Source organism: Opisthocomus hoazin, chromosome 3, assembly GCF_030867145.1.
Source record: "Opisthocomus hoazin isolate bOpiHoa1 chromosome 3, bOpiHoa1.hap1, whole genome shotgun sequence".
In the NCBI taxonomy this organism is placed as follows: Eukaryota; Metazoa; Chordata; class Aves; order Opisthocomiformes; family Opisthocomidae; genus Opisthocomus; species Opisthocomus hoazin.
Genome location: NC_134416.1, coordinates 107,839,136 through 107,856,227, shown reverse-complemented (window position 1 = coordinate 107,856,227; position 17,092 = coordinate 107,839,136). Strand labels below are relative to the sequence as shown.

At 46.7% G+C, this 17,092-nt stretch overlaps 1 protein-coding gene across 7 annotated transcripts in view; it reads left to right on the top strand.

Moving 5' to 3' along the window:
- Positions 1-12,574, top strand: part of DUSP22 (dual specificity phosphatase 22) — a 46,639-nt gene extending 34,065 nt beyond the window's left edge. For 5 of the 7 annotated variants that reach the window (XM_075417183.1, XM_075417187.1, XM_075417189.1 and 2 more), the window contains 3 exons: positions 4,395-4,469; positions 5,989-6,160; positions 10,974-12,574. In XM_075417183.1, the coding sequence (XP_075273298.1) occupies positions 4,395-4,469; positions 5,989-6,160; positions 10,974-11,183 (457 nt within the window). In that variant the 3' untranslated portion in view covers positions 11,184-12,574. Of the gene's footprint in view, positions 1-4,394; positions 4,470-5,988; positions 6,161-8,946 lie in introns of all 7 variants that reach the window. The other 2 variants (XM_075417185.1, XM_075417184.1) reach the window with 2 other exon arrangements.
- The last annotated feature ends 4,518 nt before the right edge of the window (positions 12,575-17,092 follow it).

Sequence of the window (17,092 nt, the reverse complement as noted above, 5' to 3'; positions counted from 1 at the left end):
TCACCACACACACAACCCATCCCCCCCAACCCACAACAAAAACCACCCCAAACCCCTAAATTTCAAGATGGGTCTGTAACGAGAAGGCAGACAGCTAACTGCCCTTGTCATGGACAACTTTTGTGACCTTAATACTTAAAATAAATAAAAACAAATAGATTTTTTAACAATGATTTTGGGAAGAAAAAAAAAAGGAGATTAGAGGGAAACATTCAAATGTTGTCATATTAATTGTTTGTCGGTGTGCTGAGATCTGTGTAGCATTTCTGAAAACGTTTTGCAAATCTGCTTCCTTTGTTAATAGAGATCTGGGTCAGTTGGGAATGGAAATAGAAAGGACAGCATTTGTGATGAATGTTAATCAGTGTACAGTTCGGCCCCTCCCTCACTGCTAAATATGGAGGAGTTACACTGAAAAACCACCTCCAGCACTTGAGCTGTCTGGCGCAGCACCAAAGCTCTGAGAGCTTCAGTAAGAAGATACAACATTTGCATGAGTATTGTTTCTGTCACGCTGCGGGCATCTAAAATACTTGCTTTGGTATCAGGTGGTTGCAAGCAAACGTCATTATTTCTAATACTGATACATTTTATCACTTAAAATAAAACTTGATGAGTAACCGATTTTTCTTTTTTGCTTTATGCAGTCCAGATCTTCATGCAAAATCAAATCGTGATGCTCACAAATAGCAGTGTTTCTTGTTTTGCACACGCTGTCCTCTGAGAGCAAGAGGAAGCTGCCTTTGTGCGGGCTGTGAGGATCGAGCGCAGCCGTAGCTAGGAGCGGTTAGCTGTGCTGCCCGTGGCCTCTGCAGACCGAGGGGCAGCTGGGCAGCAGGAAAGGGAACGGGTCCCTCTGCAGCACCTTTGCCTGTCTACCCTCTGCTTTCAGAACAGGGATTCTGGTGGTGTCGGGGGGGGTGACATGCTGTGACAGCGTCCTGGTGTCTGGGCAGATTGGTAGGGTCCAACTGAAAGCCTTTACCCACTGAATTTTGGGACTGTGAGCTCTTAATTCACTTCAGCTCCGTTTTTTTGTGAGGGAAACTTCTGTTTTCTGATGTGTGTAATGCACATTTGCTCCTAGTGAGCTTGCCTAGCGGAGCTCCCAGCCTCGGAGGAGTGAATGCCAGGGAAATACGGCCGGCGTTCCCCTGTTAGCGTGTGGGTGTTCGTTAAGGTGGCTCAGAAGCTTGCTCCGACTTCCACGCTCTGCCCCTACTGAGCATGAGAATCAGGCAGTTGCTTTTGAGACTCGAGGTGCTTCTTAGATGTTAAATGAGTGTTTTTTCTGGACTGTGAGTTCTCAAATTTTACCTTGGGCTATTAACTTCTCTAGGAATGTCATCTCCTGTAGAACCTATTACTAAAAAGTTACTTCTATAGAAAGAAAATCTTCCCTTCCTGTCCTGTTCCAGCTAATTGTTGTGGGCTCCATGTTTCTAAGGAGCTAACCTTCGACGGTCAGGCTGTTTGTGGTGATAATACAGAAGCCAGATAACCTATTAAGAAAATAAATTTAGGTGGATATTTGTTGCATTTACATTGCCAAAGGAAAGAAAGATCAAGATGCTTCTTCCTATCTGTTTTGGATGCTTTCTTTTTAACCTTTAGAATATTTGTAGAAGTCCAGCTAGCAACAAATGAATGTGTAGATTTGGTGTTATAACTCTGCCCTCAGCCTAGTTTTGGATTATCCACTTTGCTCACGCGTAAGTTTAGGTAACTTTTACAACATGCTGGTAGGGGCACTGTACTGGTTCTTCCTGTGGTGTTTTCCCACTGTGAAGATGATACAGTTCAAGACCCAGCTTTAACCTGGGAGATGTAAAAGCCAGATATCATGTAATAAATTGTCTTGAAGTAACTGCTCAGTCCAACAAATAGGCTGCAAATCAACGCATTTGTCAAGTGCTTTCCTGTTACAGATGATAATCAACTGTGCTGTGGTTAGTGTAAGACCTGCCATTCTTCTTTGTGTCTGTGGCACTTTCCACATAGCTGGCTGGTCCTCAGTCTTAGTTTTCATGTAAATATGGTTTGTACCATAACTTTGAAAGTTAGTTTAGACAACTGTGTCTGCTGGAGCCAGCAGAGAGCTCCATACCATAGGGTTGTGGAGGAATACATTTCTCCTTTTCTCTGACTCAGGGTGAGGAGGGGCCATGGTTCTACAAAGCAGCCCTAATTCTAAGCTTGGCTATTTCTCTTCCGATTTTCATGAATGCCTGTAAATGCTTACACTTCATGGTGTGTCAGCAGACTGAGTGTCAGCAACAAGGAAGAGCGAATAAAACTGAGTGAATGGAGTTCACTGCTAGCTATATTTAGTGCCTTGCAAAGGTGTTATGTTCATTTGCAGATATTTTTCAAACCAAAGCATTGAAGTGTTTAACCAAAACTCGTGCTAGACCACTGAACTGAATTCACTGGTGCTTGGAGCTGCACTGTTGGCCAGATTTTCTAGAGAGAAAGAGAAGAGATGGGTGTATGAGAAGGTTGGGATGTTGTTGATCCAGCCCTAACCAAGTTTCATCTGACTGAATCCGTTCAGTCTCAGATAAGGGCTCCTTCACTGTGCAATGGCAACGTCTCTTGCATACACAGCCCAGCTTCTCATTTGTCCTCTGAGTTCATTTATGTGGAGCTGCTCGTGCCCCCCAGGCGGACCGAAGCACCATGATTTGTTAGAAGTCAGGCAGCGAAAATGTTCTGGAGTGGCAGTCTGAGTAGAAATGCCTTCACAAGGCTTTGTCCCTCTTCTTCACTCACCCCACATACTTAATCAGTTTCTTGAGAAACATAAAATCCTGAGTTGATGCGCCATCCTAAAGCTTGGGATTGCATCGTGCCTTGAGGTTTTCCAGATATGTCACTACAGTCGTCTCCAGCTGTGTTTCTCCACGTTGTATCCAGTGATGCGAGACTGCCTCGGAGAGGGAGTCCTGGGCTTTGGGGTCCCTCTTTTTGGATGTTTCAGCCTAGACATCATTGCCTTTGTAAGTTCCACAGGCACTGCCACTCTGTTGCATCACTGTTGTCCTCCTCCAGGTCTGGAGTGTTTATAGTATCAGCAGCTGCACTGCTGGGCAGGAAGGGAAGCTTCCTTTGATGTGGGTATTCCTGATTTTTGTGTGGCTTCTGGTGCTGGGCTGAGGTTTTTTCTTCTTTACCCTTGTGGTATAATATTCACCCTGAGAGGGGAAACATCTTGAATACAGGACGTTGTGTTTCATGGGTGTTGAGCGCAGGGTGCTTTCAGGTTGTCTTTGCCTGCTGTAGATGACCCTGCTTGGGCAGGGGGTTGGGCTGGGTGACCCACAGAGGTCCCGACCATGCTGTGACTCTGTGAATAAGCCTGCTGTTGACTGCCTCTTAAGCAGCTCTTTCCTTTGTGCCCCTGTTGCAAGCATTGCTACTGCCTGCGAGCTTAAATTGCAAGAGCACCCAAGGGCCACAGCGAGCTCCAGCTCTGTTGAACGAAGAGGTGCTGCTCACACATGCAATAAACTGCGGGCTCCTCCGAAGGCTTTGCAGTCTGAAAGGCAGAGGTGGGCTGAGCAACTTGGGGCTGGGATGCAAAGAGGTGATGCTGCAGGGTTATGGAGATAGCTGCCCAGTGACGTTCCTTCAGACTTGCCCCACTTCACGTGAAGAGGCCTGTGTAAAGGATATTGAGAATGCAGACCTTAGGGTTTGAAAAGGGAGTCTTTATCTGCTCCACATTCTCTCCCCCACTGCTTTGAAGAGTTAGGCTGTAGGCAGGGGCTGGCTGAGACGCTGAATGAGGGCAGGCAGAAGGGGTGCCGCAGCCGAGGGGAGGAGGCTGGAAGGAGCCGAGGCAGCCAGGCCTTGAGCTGAGAATTTTTTCATAGCAGGGACAAAAGGGAGAGGTATCATGTTGCAAAGAAAGTCATAACGTTTAGATGTGTCCTAGTACTTGGTCTGAAGGAGGAGGTGAAGTCCAAGTGAAGCGTGTGGGTAGCGGATGGCTCTTGGTGAGAGGCCGTGCACCTTGGGAGCTGCTCGCGTAGCCCTGCGGAGTTTCAGCTGGCATCCTCGCACACGCACGGACACGTGAGGCCAAGTTGCTAGTTTAAAGAGGAGAAAACACAAACTGAAATACGGACTTGACAGTCATGAGAATAAAGCCTTTGTTAATGTTTGTCACGCTGTAGTGCTGAAGATACCAGTTTCTTCTTCAGGTTGAGTGGAGAAGACTGTGCCAGTGAGTTCTGAGTTTCATTGGCAGACGCTAACTTTTACCTTGCAAGACCTGTATTCAGTTCTAAATTCTAGAAACACCATTAAGTGAGCTTTCAGATGCATTTCTCTCTTTCTAAGTAGTGATTTTACTAAATAGAGCACTTTCTTTATTCCCCTTCTGTTTTCAGGGCAAGGCATTTCAGAGAGAGCATCAAATTTATCCACGAGTGCCGGCTTACAGGTGAAGGCTGCCTGGTTCATTGGTAGGTATTACCACTTGCTAAAAAAATATTCTGAAGGGTTTCTCTGCCTTGATTTGGATGTTCGTAATTTTAATGATAAGTGTGTTCATATCCAGTTTATTGCAAAATCCTCTTGAAAACGCCCCCTTTATTTTGAAGACCCCCAGAAGTTTCACAAATACTGTTAAAGCCTCATGCTAGGACTTTTGAGTCGCTGGGGTGGGCAGCTGCCTGGAGATGAAAGGAGCCCAAGAAATTCTTGTTGAGCTTCTCTTCTTATCAGACTTTTTTGTAGGATTGACTTGGCTGGAGATGTATTGACTAGAGACATATTATTTATTTCCCATTATTTTAATCACTGTATTTCTGAAGATGATTTCCATAATCCTGGTAATTTGATCAGTTTCTATAACAGCTATTTTGGTGACTTCACAGTTGTTAAAAAAATTTTCCTCTGAACAGAAATTGGTTTTTTTTTTCCTCTTTTTTCTTTAAACTGCTGAAGCATTCAAATGTTGCATTTGTTAATAGCAAGTCTCTGATTGGAGAGATGCTCCTGGGACTGTAGAAAACAGCAAAGGAAATCCCACCCTGGGTTTTTTCTTGCTTTCTGCTATTGGTTGTAGTCTTTGAGCTGTATGTCCAAGTGGCACATCTGAGTCTATATCTGGAATCAGAGTCATCTCATGATTTACACACTGGACTTGTACACAGGCCGTGAGCGTAAATCCTCAGCTCATGGTAGGGCTGTGCAGGAGTCATTTGGTCAGTCTCCATGTATGTAAAACAAGTATAATGAGTCAGAATTCTGACAGATTTTTAAAATGCGTATTTAAATTTGTGAAGCATTTCAAAAGCATAAAATGTTCTTGAAATGCCAAGTGAAAGAGCCTGGTACAAATGTAACTCAGACACATTCTTTATACACACAGTAGTAATAGTTGGGAGTTTTTTGTCTAGTGCTGTCAAAGCAGTAACAGTGAATGATTCTTACTTTATCCCAGTGTTTCACGTGGGGAAACTGAAGTCCTGAGAGTTGAAGTTGCACAGTGCAGGGATGCCAGAAAGAGGAGAACAACTCGAGCAGCCAGACATACGTACTGTAACGGTTCAGTTAAAGTTCATTTCGGCCCCATGAAGTCGAAGCCTTTATTTGTGGGGGAGAGGGAATGGTCTTCGTTCACTGCTCTGATCAATATAAGCAGAAGAAAGTGGGCGACTTATTTCTAGCTTATTAAAAATCAAGTCTAACTTGGAACATGTGCATTGTCCCCTGCTTTTGTGAGGACTTGAAACTTATTTCTTCCTTCCCAGTCTCATATGAATTACCACTCAGAACCCACTTTCTTGATCTTGTCATAGATTTGTTCTGATACATTTAAAAAAGCAGCACCAAACCCCTTTAACTCAAATACTGTAATATTTCTTCCTCGTGGCAAGCAACATAGCAGTCTGCTGCGATGGTGCGAAGTGATGCTTTTAACTGTGATGGATGAAGTACAGCACCACTTCAATTTGTTGCACCTCCTTTCTCGTGCAGCCTTGCAGGTGTCTCCCGGAGTGTAACGTTGGTGGTTGCCTACATCATGACCATCACAGACTTTGGCTGGGAAGATGCGCTGTCTGTCGTCCGTGCAGCCAGATCCTGTGCCAATCCTAACATGGGCTTCCAGAGGCAGCTACAGGACTTTGAAAAACATGATGTCGATCAGGTAAATGAGCTGCAAAACACAACCCCAGGTCAGATCGTGGGCTGCTTCTCATCATTTTGTGGCCTGGGTGGTTTATCTGACTCCCTGTTTTTACTCGGAGGGAGTGGCTTCTTGGCCAAGCCTGCTCCACTGGGAAGGTGTGGGTAGAACTGAAGGTATCAGGGAGTGCTGGATGGGAGAAGAGACGAAGCACGACATCTGAACACCTCCTGCCCAGCTGTGCTCTCAACCCAGTGATCGCTTCATGCGTGCTAAGACACAAGACAAGACTGATGCCTTTAGAGGGGCCAGAACTAACGAGTGAGTTGCTCAGAATGCAGCAGAAAGGACCAACCTATAAGTACCAGCTGCACAAAAGTAGTGGGCTTCCCCCCAACACGTTCATTTGGAATAGTAAGCAGGAAAAGAAATCAGAAGTCTTTGCTATCCAGGAGTTGAACTAGGTTCTCATTATGACTTATGTGTCGTGTTCTCCCCGCCTTCTGTGGCTTAGACTTAATAGATTTTCTGATGTGCAGAACAGTCTCAAATCTGACCATTTTTTTCTTCTTAGCCTTTGAAGGCTTTGTAGGACGAGGAGAATTGGAACAGTAAGACTGCAGAGTGGTTTTCATAAAGCAAAAATTAGTTTCTTACCCCTAAAAAGAACCATCCCACGCAAAAGACCGGCTCCCCGTGGGTGATGGGTGACTTCCACTTATGTTAACAACCTCCTCTGGCCGTCCCCTCCTTTTTCCATTGCTCAGCAGGTTGCTGTTCTCTGGGCTTCTGTGCCTCTTCTGCTGATTAAAAATCACAACAACAACAGAGGCAAACCAAAATCAGAAAGCAAAATATATGAGGCAAAGGATGTTGGGTTTTTTATTCCATCCCTGTCATTCTGCTGCAGAAAGCTCAGAGTTTAGAAATTACCATTTGTTTTGCATGGTGCAGTTTGCAACTGTAAATATTTGCGTTTTTTTAATATTTAACTGAATGTTTCCTGGATCGTTTGGAACTGGTGTAAATGGTAGAGTAACTGATTTTTAAGAGACAAAAGTCAGAAGGGGACTTTCCAGACTTGTCTCCTTCCTCTCTTACAGTCATTTCTACTCTAATTGGTCTGGGCTAACAGCAATGACAATTAAGGCTATATGCAAATAGCCTGATAAAGACAGTAACGTCTCTCTTTTTTCATCCACCATGGACGGTGCATTCTGCCCTTTTTCACTGAGGGGGAGGCAGTAGGTTGCAAAAAGAAATGCCCACCTGTAGTCACTGACTGGGCTGTAGTTTCCTACTGTCTCTTACCAGCAACCACATCCTTAGCAGGTGTCTGTTTACACACCTGGTTTCAGTGGAATAATGCCATCTGCCAAGGGTGTGAACTTTTTTCTGATTTCAGCAGCATGGGTGTTTGGCTGTGCCAATATAGGGTGGTATCCTGTGGGGTTTCTGGAACGGGGTCCCTTAGAGCTGCGTCTTACAGGGAGGGGTTTAGTCACTAGGGTCACAGCGTGCTCTGCACCAATTCCAGACTTCTGCACGGTAGCCTGAGGCTGCAGATCTGACTCAGGACCTTACGATCTTTTAGGAATGGGGGGGAGTAACTACGTTGAGGTCTTGTATCCCAACGTTCTAATAAATGGTCTGAAGGATAAAGCTATCCAGAAAAAAGCCATGAAAGTTGAGACTTGAAAATGATCATAGGAATATCAACCCCACTGGGACGGAGCAGCTGGAGTCTGCGTCTACTTGCTTCTTCTGCAGAAAAGAGCAACAAGGATGTCAGGACTCAAATTCTTCAACTGGCAAAGAAGTGACAGAGAAAGATGTGATCGAGGTCTATAAAGTTGAGCAGAATAGATAAAGTGAACAAGTGTGATTTCCACTCTTCCCTGTGATGTGAGACGGAGCTATCACTGGGCAGGTCTGGACCAAGGACAAGGAGGGGGTTTTATACGATAGGCGCTTATGATGGAGCTTGTTGGCATTCAGATATCTTGTGGTAAAAATGTGTGGATTCAGAGAGTGACCTCATGGCAGAAAAATTCATTTGTTGCTGTCAAACACAAAGATACTGCCTCAGCCTCTGAAAGTACCTGAGCTGGCAATTGCTGGAAGCTGAGGAAATGAGCGGGGAAAAGGTCCCAGCATTATTGCCCTGCCACTGCCTGATTCTTTCTGGAGCATTTACTTCTGGCTGCTCTCATACTGCGATGCAGAGCTGGACCCAGTACATCTGTTGCCAGGTACCATATTCAGTCATTCGTGTTGGTAACATATAGGGTCCTATTCCATAGCTTTTAAAGCTTCTGGTCTTTGTAGAAGATACCTTTCCTGCTATCTACAGTACAGTTTTTACTACTGTAGATAGTTTACTGTAGGCAGTACTGTAGTGTTTGTGGGCTCAGGGTGAAAAACCCATATGAGTGGTTCACTTTCTGATCTTCAGCCTTCTTGCAGCCTGTTGTGACTTGGGCAAGTTGGCTTCTACGCTTATTCACCTCATTGTATATGCACCAGGAGGAGGAGGGTGCTTAGAAGTCCAGGATGTCCTTGCTCTGTATTACTCCAGTCGGCCAAGCTGTTAGGCAAGTAGGGGACGTCAGGGATCTCGGTGATTTCAAATGTGTGCGCCTGTGGGTTCTGTGCTGGTGTGGAAGGACATGCGATATTTGGAGTGCTTTTCTTTAAACTGCTTGTGTTCTTAAAGGCTCTTGAAATTCTGTAGGGCAGGAGGGAGTATTACTTCTGTGTTAATCTCATGTTTCACCGTGTTGTATCTGTATGTTCAATTTCTGCAGTTCAGGCAGTGGCTGAAAGAAGAATATGGGGAAAACTCTTCTCAGGATCTCCAAGAAGCCAAAAATCTTCTGAGCAAATACAAAGAGCAGGCAGAATTGCAGCAGAACACTGGGGGAAGACAGTGGAATAACAACTTCTCGTCTGTGCCATCCCTCTCATACAGCAACTACACAACAGAGACCTAATTGTAGGAGGCTGATTTTTTTTTTCTACCTTTGAAAAACATCTTGCCATAATTTCCATCCCATCTTGAAGACTCTCAGCAGTAGTCATGCAAACAGTTGATTTGTAGAAAGCTTCTTGATGAAAATACTACATTATGTGTGTGTGTATGAGTGTGTTTGACACAGTTTTACAATTTGGGCAGGGTCAAGCTCTCTGTGTGCCCAGAGACGTGATCCAGTTGCTGTGGCTGAGCCAGTTGGTCAGCCAGCCACAGCCAGGATCCCCTGATGCCCACACTGCCTGGCATTTGCTGTGAGGTTAGCTCAACCCCTTCTGTCGAAGGCTGGCAAAGGGCTCCGAGAGGTGAAGTCTGGTGATTCAAGCTGTGGCAGTTTGACATCTCTGCGCTATTAGTGTGGCAAAGGTGTTACTGCATCTGAAGAAGGGAACTCAGGTCTGCGTCTCTGCTGCTCCTGTTCACAGTCCGTTGGCAAGCAGCACCGTGGAGGTGGGCCTGAACTCGAATGCTAGGCTGCGAACTGGAGCAGGTGAGATACGGGTGCACGTACCTTCCAACCAACAGTAGCATCTAGGAGAGAAGTGGGGCAGACAGCTCTGAGTAATCACATCTCCACCCGCCACCGTTGTGCTTGCTCCAGTGCACGTGAGACGGAGCCGTCGGTAGAACTGCCGCAGAGCGAGAGCACCGCGACTGTTGCTGCAGCTCAGCTGATGTGCAGTGGTTTAAGCCGTGGTCCCCCGATTGTGCATCAGGTCTCCCAACAAAAGCTTCTCTGGAGAGGGGTTTTTCAGGTCTCCGGTGCCGCTGGGCTTCATGCCCCGTGGAACACGTGCCTCTTCAACACACGCCCCGGCGCACACCATGACGTCTCCCAAGAGCGGGCTCGGCGCGAGTGCGAGCGCCCGTTTCTTTGCTTGTGCTGTGGTTTGCTCTTCGACTTCAGCTACCTCAAAAATGCTGTTCTTGTCATGGTGGTTGTGAATGCAACCTTGAAAATTGCCTTGTGTGATCTTAATCTGACACTGAGTGAAGTAAGTGTGTGTGCGTGCAAGGGCATGCGTGTGCATGTTTATCTCACCGATGTCTGTATTTGAGAAGTTTGTTGTTTTCTTTTAAAACAACCCGTATTTGTCACTGGTTTGAAAAATTGAGTTGTCTGAATTCAACTTTCTGCCATTTTAAGACCACTATATATTTTGCTGTGATTAGATTTGTAGGATGCATTTGTAAAATCTATTTTAAACTAGGTTAAATCGAGGGGCCATACTCTGCTTTTGGTAACCTTGTGTGTTCCTGGAACGGAGCCATTGCCTGACTCAAGTGTAGTCTGTTTCTAAGAGCATAACTTCAGATATGTCACCAGGGATGCTGGGCAGCATATTGAGGTCCGGTGGTGTAATGGTGGGTGGCACTGATGCCAAGATCAGGATTTCTTGTCTTTGACTTGGAGGATGGAAGGCCTATTTCTCTTTAAAATTCCATAAAATAAAAAAAATACCTCCCAAATGGCCAGGATAGAAAAACAACGCCAAACCCTTCATTTGAGCAAGGCTTTTGGGGTCAAGTAAGCTCTGGCTGTTAAAGACCTGTTGTTAAACATCTTCAAAAATGTATGTTATGGCTTGTGAAATATGGATCTTGCCTATCAGTGATTGCCAAAAAGGGAACGGGGTGGAACCGGCCTGTTTCATCAGAGTCCGAGCCTGCATCAGGGCTCTCGTTGCACCGAGTGCTTTGGGTGTGCTGAGCACAGCGAGGGCAGGAGAGCTGTGCTCTGTTGCACTAAGGGGTTGCTGTTGGCTTTGGGAAAAGTGCTGGAATTTACTTTTTTTTTTTCAGGCTTTTAGCCAAATGAACCACTACCTATTTGGGATATCCAGCAACTGCCCCGTGTTTGCCTGCGAACAGAAGTATTTGGCTCTTCTCAGAGATGTTGATCTGCCAGTAACTGGCTGTTCTGGAGCTCCAGCACAGCGGTGCCCGCGGTGGCAGCCCCCTCTGAGAGCGGACGTGGAAACAGGAGAACGCTTTCCTCGGTTCAGGGTCTGAGACGTGTTCAGGAGCTGGTCCGTTTGTGCAGCGCTCTGCTCGTAAATGGGGTATGAAGTGCTGCTCCAGCCCCTCTGCGAAGGGTGGCTGTGCCAGAGCCGTTCTGCCCGGGCTCTGGCTGGTAGCCACGGCCAGCTGTACGGACTCCAGAACGTTCCTGGCACGCTGGTCCTTGCGGCACTAACCCTGGGAGCGCAGGCGAGTTGGCAGCTCCTTGTTCTGACAAATGCAGAACGGGAGACGCCTGTTAACGTTGGTGCGTCCGAGATTATTCTGTACTGGATTTCTTTTTTAATACTTTGGTTATGCCCAAAGAGTCAAGTCCCAGAAACAGCATTTTTTTTTAGCTCTGAATTTGGCTTTAGGGCCATATAGCCACATCAGTGTGCATTATGCTGCCACTGGAAAGCAGATACAGGGTACAGCGAGAAGGCGGGGAGGGGGGAAGGTGCGGGGTGTGCCGTATGTCAGCGAGTGGAAGTGCTTCTCTCTTTTACAAAGACAGAAGATGTGTTTTCTTGCTGTTACATCTTTTTTAGTGGGCTGTATGTACTGCATGCCACATTTAAGAGTGGTAAAAGAGCAACAAGCAGTCTAAGAAAACTTGAATTTGGTTTGCCCGCGTAGGGAGTAAAATGGTAGCATTTACTCCTTTGTTACCACAAGGTGCAGAAGCGAGTAGCTACAGTTCTCACCTTCGGCCTTCTAGAAAGGGAGAGGAGCCAACGCAGGCTGAGAAGGCGACACGATTTGTCTTCCAGCCAGCCTTTCAGTGGCGGCTCGTAGGACTTCCCAGCTGTCTGGAACGTGACTAGATCCCAGTGCTCCTCGTAGTCGCTGGCCTTTATAGTGTAGGCAGTGCGTTCAGTTAGTTTGGTTTTGTACTTCAAAACGTTGCTCTCATTTTGATGTTCACTGGAAAACGTATAAAGTTTATAACACCTTACTGGATCTCCAGATTTGAAATGTATAATCGGGGTTTTTTTGAGTAAACTTGATATCCACATGTGATTATAAGCAAATGTTTCGTGTTACACAATGTAGGTAAATGGGTAAATGCATTAGTATTTATCACCCTGATTTTTAACCTGGAAAGAGTTGCTTCCTTACACTTTGTGGCTGAGTGGGAAGATATGGCAGGTCATATCTCTGTTTTTAAAAAAGGACAGTAATAACCTTGGTTGCTATAATGGCCACTGCCTATAAAGAAGTCAGTGAAAAATTATAGTAATTACTTCAGCTCGTTTAAAAACTCTAAACCTGGTAAGCTTCTTGATTCTCTGTCTTCCTCTTCCTGGGCATCTTGGCGAAGCCTTGATTGCTTTTTCCAAATGTTTGTATTTAATACGGTCTACAATTTTTTATAAATAAAAGTAAATGTTAACACCTGATGTGCTTGTGTATTTCTTGACATCAGTGATAATGTCTGGAAGGCTTCTACTCACTGTTTGTATCCCTACAGGTACAGTAAGAGTACAAGACTAACTCATTTGGGTTTTTAGATTACTTTTTTCTCCTGCACACAAGACTTCTTGAGACTTCCTTTCTCTTCCCCGAGTTCTTCCAGGTGAGTTCAGGAATCTGCACCGCAAACATCTCTCTGGACAGTCCCACAAGAGGATGCTGCCTGTTGCTCTCTTGCTTACTGTTGTTGGCCCATCATGGCGACAGGGTATGTGGTGAATCCAGATTTTTTTATCCTTTGAAACACCTTCTTTTCCGTAGCACGCTGCTTCAGGGCTTAACGAGCTGCGAAACTTAGCTGGTCTACACACTGCCGAGGCTCCAGGCTCAACAGTGGCTTGTCAGAGGAAGCTGATGTAAGTGGCAGACGATGATTCTTGGCGGGGGGGGAAATGTAAAATCTTACAGTGCAAGGGGGTGAAAAGCCCGATTTAAATTCCCACAGATAACGCACTGAATTTCTCTGCTGCTAAGAGGGTAATTCTGGCGTTCAAACAATCAAAGAAAAAGCCCAAAACAAAAACCCCACCAGCCTGAAAGTGTGATCAGTCATGCCTAAACAGCCAGATCTGAGGGCCACTTCAGGCGCTGCTGGAGGCTGAGCTGTTCCTGCGGTGGGACGCAGGACGCGTCGCGCAGGCCAAGTTAGATGCCGAGGCACAGTGCGTTTGGGGTCTTCTCTTTTTGCCCCCTCCTCCCTCTCCCGGCACTTGTTGGCTTATAGACTGCTGGGAATGTGTGGATGTTTCCAAAGGGATGTCAGGGATTCCACTAATTAATAATATCCTCCCCTAGAATAAAGTTAATGTGTCTGTAGGTAGCTTTGAATGTGCTAGGTGCACCTTGCTCAGAATATATTTCAGTTCATCGTTGGTGGAAGTGGGGTGGCTCTGGTTTTATTAATGTGTGTTTCAGTCCTCTTCCTCTCTTTCTGTGAAAAGACTTTAAAATGCGATGCAGCCTGCTATGTGAAGCTTCAGTTAGTCGTGAAATTGCCTCCTTTCTCCTCTCTGTTATCCATAGATACGTGCTATAGCATTGATGAGACAGAAAACACTTTTAAAATATTAATCCCTTCTGAACTAGGAAAATCTCTTAGTTTTAGAGGCAGCTTCCCCCTACCCCCAAAGCAAAACAGCAGTTTCCAAACGAAAAATGCACTCCTGCTTTGTCCTCCTTTTGACCGCTTGGCACCTCTGAAAGGCAATTTTTATCCAAATCACGGGTGAAAATCGTGCTGCGACCACGGTGCCGTGCTGCTGTCCCCAGCCGGGTATGGCGTTGCGTTCGAGGTTGTGAGAAAGCTCCTGAGAGGTGGAGGTTGGGCTTTGCCAGCAATGACGAGAGTCCTCCCACCTCCTCAAGAAGATTGCACTGGTGGAGGTGGAACGATGATGGTTTCTAGAAAATATTAGACAGCATGAGGAAGGTGATCTCGCGCTGCGCAGTGTTTCTGTAGAAGCCCCTGGAGACACGAAGCGTGCGACAGGAACAGCTATTTTCACGCTTGGCTCTCAGCAGAGCTTTAAATGTGGCTCTCGTTTTCCATGCGGCCCAGCTCCTCTGTGTTTAACCCTTTCATTGCCCCGTTCAGCTGCTGTCCAGCCTCTGCCCTCGCCAAGGGAACGGGTTCTTTGTCGATGTTTGAATGTCTGCCTTGCTCTGGTGAATTATGCAAACTTCGGTTTACCAAAAGCGAGTAGCATGTGAGTAGCAAGATGATTTCCTGTAGTTTCCATGTAGTTTCCAGTGTAACTATTAGGAGTAGGCATCTAATTAAGTGTGAGCAGGAGGTGCCTTTTTGCCTGCATAGCTCCGTCCTTGTAGGAGATTCAGTTCTGCTCGTGTGAGCCGAACGCATCTGCGGTAAACTGGGAGTAAAATTCGTTTGTGAGCAGTCTCAAAAAATGGGATTTTCAGCCAGACCCGCACCCGGTTTCCATTTCGGTGGAGGCAATGATGGATGCACAGGTTTGTGCTCTCCGTTAGTCACCGGGCTGTGAACCAGGGGGTCAGAACCACGACGTCCAGGCTAGCTGCTTGCTTGCTTGGCCGCCTGTTCACACAGGCACTGGCGAAGCCGAGCTCTGGGTCTGGGCAGGTCATTTCCAAATGGAGCCTCTGAAAGTCAGAGCTCCGATTCCCCTTCTTGGCTTCTTTCTCTGAAAGCAAGTGAGTTTTTATTTAATTTGTCAGATGCAGAAGATGGGGTTTTTGTTACAATTCCCTGAATCTCTTCCCTTCTCCACTCCTTCCCCCCCCCCCCCCCCTTTTTTTTTTCTTTTTTTTTGTGTGTGTGTGGTTTTGGGTTCTTTTTAAATGGCTGGTATTTATCCCAGAACTCCGAGTCGGGAGAAGTGAGTGCCGGTGTGGGGCTAGCAGACAATTTATTGCCTGTAAATGTGTATTAATGAAAAAAGCTTATGTTATAAGGTTGCTGATTTAATTGATTGTGTTAACAAATGCAACTCCACTGCTTGTGCATCTGTTGCAGTGGTGGTGGTGGTTTGCCAAGCCTGCCGTGACTTCTGTGGCTGCTGTCGTCTGTGGCAGGCTGGCTCCGGTACAGCGCTGGATGATGTTTTGGGAAAGTAACACCGATCCGTGACAGTGCTGAACCTGACAGCTGTGAAATCAGAAGGAGATATTTGACTTTTATTTGTGTGCCAAAAAGCAGCGATCGTCGGTGGACCAGCATCACATGCAGGTTCCTGATTACAAACGGCCTTTGGCTCAGTTCTCTCTGTTCCTCACTTTCTAAGGCAAGGTGGGACTCTGCATTCCTCGCTTCTTCAGGCAAGGTGGGGCTTTGTTGGAAGTTTGTAAGAAGTTAGGGGAAAACTTGGCCCTGTGTTTAGAGAAAAGCGTGTGTTTGAGATGTCAAGAATCATGGCTGTGTTTGTGCAGCTCACCGCGTATTTTCACAAGGATCGCATTTTGGACGTCTTTGCAGGTGAGTCTGCAGCATGTAAGTTCCCAGCAAAATGGCTTACGTGATCCCCGAATGTCTCAAAAGAAGAAGAAATGGAAAAAAAAAAATAATAAGCCAAACCTGAGTGCTATGAAATTCGATTTTTCAAATTCTTGGATTTTAGACATGAGATTCTTCTGTGCTTAGGTAGCTTATTTACTCGATAATGCCTGGTGTGCAGTGAGGTTCCTGCCAGCCCCGACAAAGATCTCCGCTCCTCTGGAAGACGGGGTATGCCACGCGACAGCGCGCGTCCTCTGAGTAGAGCCCTGCTTGTGCAGCCGTCTGCAGCCCGGGCCCGCCTGCGAGACGCGGCCGGTGCCTCTGCCGCGCACAAGTGAGCTGGTTGGGCTCCTGCCAGAAAAAAATGACTCTTCTGTTGGAGAATACTGAAAACCCTTCGTATTTCTGCAAACCTTGCAGGCTGTGCAAGGTCACCTCTATCGTTTCTCAGCTGAGTAAGGCTGACTTTCAAGTTAACCATGAGTAAGAAGTTTAGGGGAGGAATGAGAAAAGGTTTGTCCTGATACAAAACCCATTGGGATGTATTATAGTAATGTCCTAATTCCCTGCGAGCGTACTCTGGACTTTGCTGTCACCGGAAGGATCTTCTATCCTCCCCCTCTTCCTTCACCCTATTTTCTTTTCGAGGGGCTTGTGGCGTGTTTCGAGTTGACCGTCCTTTCGCCAGGGTGGAGAGAGTCCAGCACAGGGCTGCGAGGATGAGGAGGGGACTGGAGCATCTCTCCTACGAGGAGAGGCTGAGGGAGCTGGGCTTGTTCAGCCTGGAGAAGAGAAGGCTGAGAGGGGACCTTATAAATGCTCATAAATGTCTGCAGGGTGGGGGTCAAGAGGATGAGGCCAAACTCTTTCCAGTGGTGCCCAGAGACAGGACAAGGGGCAACGGGCACAAACTGAAGCAGAGGAAGCTCCAGCTGAACCCGAGGAAGAACTTCTTCCCTCTGAGGGTGACGGAGCCCTGGCCCAGGCTGCCCAGAGGGGCTGTGGAGTCTCCTTCTGTGGAGATATTCCAGACCCGCCTGGACAAGGTCCTGTGCAGCTTGCTGTGGGTGACCCTGCTTCGGCAGGAGGGTTGGACTAGATGACCCACAGAGGTCCCTTCCAACCCCTACCATTCTGTGATTCTGTCACCTTACTCGAGCTGGTTGCACTGGAGGGAACATTTGCCTTGCAAGATCTCACATATTTCTAGCCGGGCTTTTCTCCCGTAGAATTGCACATCCCTGATATGCACATCCATGTCCAATATGGCACAGAAAGGGTTACAAGAGCACCTGCGATGCAGTAGGACAGGCTGGGAAGTTCAACAATCCTTTTGGACTCCAAAGTCTGGTGGTTTGGGCTGATCAAGGAGGTGTTCTGAGAGACGGCCACGTTTGTCCAGTGCATAAAATGCCGGGCTGAGAAGCAGCTGGGCTTCTGCTCCCAGATCTCCCCCGATCTGCTGTGTGAC